The 3,225-nt window shown below is 30.0% G+C and overlaps 1 protein-coding gene across 1 annotated transcript; it reads right to left on the bottom strand.

The window, feature by feature from the left end:
- Positions 1-308: 308 nt before the first annotated feature.
- Positions 309-2,708, bottom strand: LOC143251449 (uncharacterized). The gene is made up of 3 exons (XM_076502748.1): positions 1,884-2,708; positions 1,526-1,694; positions 309-1,132 (listed from the first exon to the last, which is right to left on the bottom strand). Coding segments are annotated over exons 1-3 (372 nt in total). The 5' UTR covers positions 1,886-2,708; the 3' UTR covers positions 309-931.
- Positions 2,709-3,225: the final 517 nt, after the last annotated feature.

Here is a 3,225-nt window from a genome sequence, read left to right as displayed (position 1 = left end):
CTAATGATAGATTATTTTAATCTATAGACACTATCTGTAAAAATTATTTTGTTATTTGTTGTTTTCTAATTAATTAAACATCAAGCATTGAATAGCTTTATATTGTTCTAATTTAATGAAGGGGTATCCATTTTCACATTCAGTTAGAAAATGGGAGAAGAAAACAAAGGGCACAACAGTTTATAGGTCACTTTTAAATCTTATCTTAGGTTATGTTTCGTGGTAAATAAAAACATTATATTTTTGTTTAAATTCATAATGTTTTCTTCATTTCAATATAGGTAAGTCACCAAGTTTGACAAAACACGTGAAAAAATAACACATTTTATTAAAACATTAAAATATTGAATATAAAACAAACTTGATTTTTAAAAATTATAAAACTAGACTATAACAATTCATTTAGCTGAAAAATGAAAATCACTTTTTATACGTATAACATGTATACATATGTGCTTTATAACAAGCAGTTTAGTTGATAAACTAAATTTACCTAATAATTCATTTAAAGTATATCTATATTACATTACTGACTGTGTTTTAAGGTATTTGTATATTACATTATTGACTATGTTTTAAGGTACTTGTATATTACATTATTGACTGTGTTTTAAGATACTTATATATTACATTATTGACTGTGTTTTAAGGTACTTGTATATTACATTATTGACTATGTTTTAAGGTACTTGTATATTACATTATTGACTGTGTTTTAAGATACTTATATATTACATTATTGACTGTGTTTTAAGGTACTTGTATATTACATTATTGACTATGTTTTAAGATACTTGTGTATTACATTATTGACTGTGTTTTAAGATACTTTTATATTACATTATTGACTTGTTTTAAGGTACTTGCATATCACATTACTGGTAGCTTATCGACATTGTCGGTCTTAATCCCACAAGAGATAAGGAACTCATCACGAATCGAATGCAGTATTCTCGCAATCTGTTCTCTGTATCATGACGTCAACTACCATGTCACTGTAGTGTAACAGATCGTGTTCTGATTGACAGAGACCATCCTGTGCAGCGCCAGCTAGTGCTGACGACGATGCTGTGGAGCTTATACTGAGGAATGATTCTTGATATGATGGAGGGGGTAGATCTTCGGGGATAAACTACCAAGCGATAAACAATAGATTTATATTTCACCAGGTGGTAATCAGTACTTCATCAGACTTATTGTGACTAATTAATCTAAATACAATATTATTACACTATTAGTTAGGGTTTAATACGGACACTGCATCTCAGTATGATGTTTAACATGGTATTTCACCATATTTAATAAGGACATTAGATACTACTTAAGATATTAATAATTTCAATACTATGAAACAACATGTTATTAATTTCATTAAGTTTCGTTTTTTCTGTAGTTAAACAATCTGATGAAAGTACCCAATAAATGTTATTAAAGGTTATGATAATTGCACAAACTGCGGTTAAAGCGTTTATATTTTTAACACACACAACTGAAGTTAAAGCATTACGATTTTTTTAAATCTTACTGGTTGAGATCGAAACTTGTAGTTTAGAAACTCGTCATATGTTGGAGGTTTATCTAATGCTGCTAAGTCACCAAAACCTGCTGAAGTGATTCCTGAAACTGTCGATAGAGGACCATCTGTGTACGAGTTGGTTTGATTCACTGAGGATGAGTGGTGCGAAGACATTGTCCTGTAAATATAATAATTAATCATGTAAGAAGAAAATACAGAGTAAAACTAGGAGAAGATTGATTTATTAAGAACAACCTTTAAGAAAAGATTCACAATGACAGAAAAATAATGATAAAATATTACGAAATATATACAACTTTCCTGATTGCATACAACCAGCCACTATAGAAGTGTTGAGTGGACTTACATTTGTTTTCCTTCATCTTAAAAGTTATTCATTGTAAATCACGTTCGAAGCAAGCAGTCATTTTATTTTTCTGATTGTTCCGTTAAGACTGCTCGTTTCCTTTTTCATTACATTTGTATGAAACACAGACCGTTATCTGAAGACCTTGAAATCTATAATTATACATTACAGTGTCTGTTGGCAAGGTTTAGACCTGGCCAAGTTAGTTTTTGTCAACTGACATACAAGAATCAGCTTTCTGTTCTGTACTTCTCGAAACATGTACGCAGAAATTTCAAGAAATAATTGTAAACAATGACCAATTTCTTTTTTGTCTGATGAAATATCCATTACCTTTCTAGTGAATCATATCAAATAATAATCGCGAATTCTTTGATCACGTATTGTTTAACAATAATCACTTCTTCTTTGATCACATTTAAGCTGTACAATCGTTTTCGTAATTAATTAAGTTATTCATTTCTGATTAATAAATGTTCTTAACATAATATACTTTGAAACGCTATGGAACGATTATCGATCTTATTAATAAAAACTTAACAAATCACATTTGTTTTGAATTTCGCGCAAAGCTATACGAGGGCAATCCCTAATTTAGCACTGTAAGACTGGAGGGAAGGCAGATAGTCATCACCACCGACCACCAACTCTTGGGCTACTATTTTACCAACGAAAATTGGATTGATCGTTACATTATAACTGAAAGGGCGTTCATATTTGGTGCGACGAGGATTTGAACCCGCGATCCTCAGATTACGAGTCTAGCGCTTTATCCACTCATAATTATAAAGACATGATCTCTGTAAGAGGACGTGTTTTATTAAGATCATAATTACCACTACTTCTGTTTTATGTAGAGATGATTTCATTTACTTATTTCAGTTTCATAAAAAATAAAGAGATCTTAATAACATGTAAGTTTTTCCTTTTTTACATATTTTATATCTAAAAGAAAAAGTCTAAATATTCTAGGCCTCGTCTGTTTATATATTATCTATAAGATAATGCTATAAAATTAATTGAGCATGTTAAAACTGAGGTACAGGCAAGTTTTAAATAACTGAATATGACAGATGTAGTTAGTGTTCTCATTTGATTTATTTTATGTCAGTTAGAATTACAAAATATCAACCTGATTTCTTTAACCCTGATGTTTGTTTCATTTCTCTCTTTATGTAACAGCATGTTTATTTACCTCTTCAAGTAACAACATGTTCATCCACCTCTTTGTGTAGCAACATGTTTATTTACCTCTTCATGTAACATGTTTATTTACCTCTTTATGAAACATGTTTATTTACCTCTTCATGTAAAAACATGTTTATTTGCCTCTTCAAGTAAC

Source organism: Tachypleus tridentatus, chromosome 6 (genome assembly GCF_004210375.1).
Source record: "Tachypleus tridentatus isolate NWPU-2018 chromosome 6, ASM421037v1, whole genome shotgun sequence".
Lineage (NCBI taxonomy): Eukaryota > Metazoa > Arthropoda > Merostomata > Xiphosura > Limulidae > Tachypleus > Tachypleus tridentatus.
This window is presented reverse-complemented; position numbering and strand designations above follow the sequence as displayed.

Bases quoted from the DNA above. Each gene is read 5' to 3' on its own strand.
- LOC143251449 (XM_076502748.1), bottom strand. The intron at 1,133-1,525 runs GTAAGATTTAAA...ATCGCTTGGTAG, and splicing joins ACAAGTTTCGATCTCAACCA to TTTATCCCCGAAGATCTACC.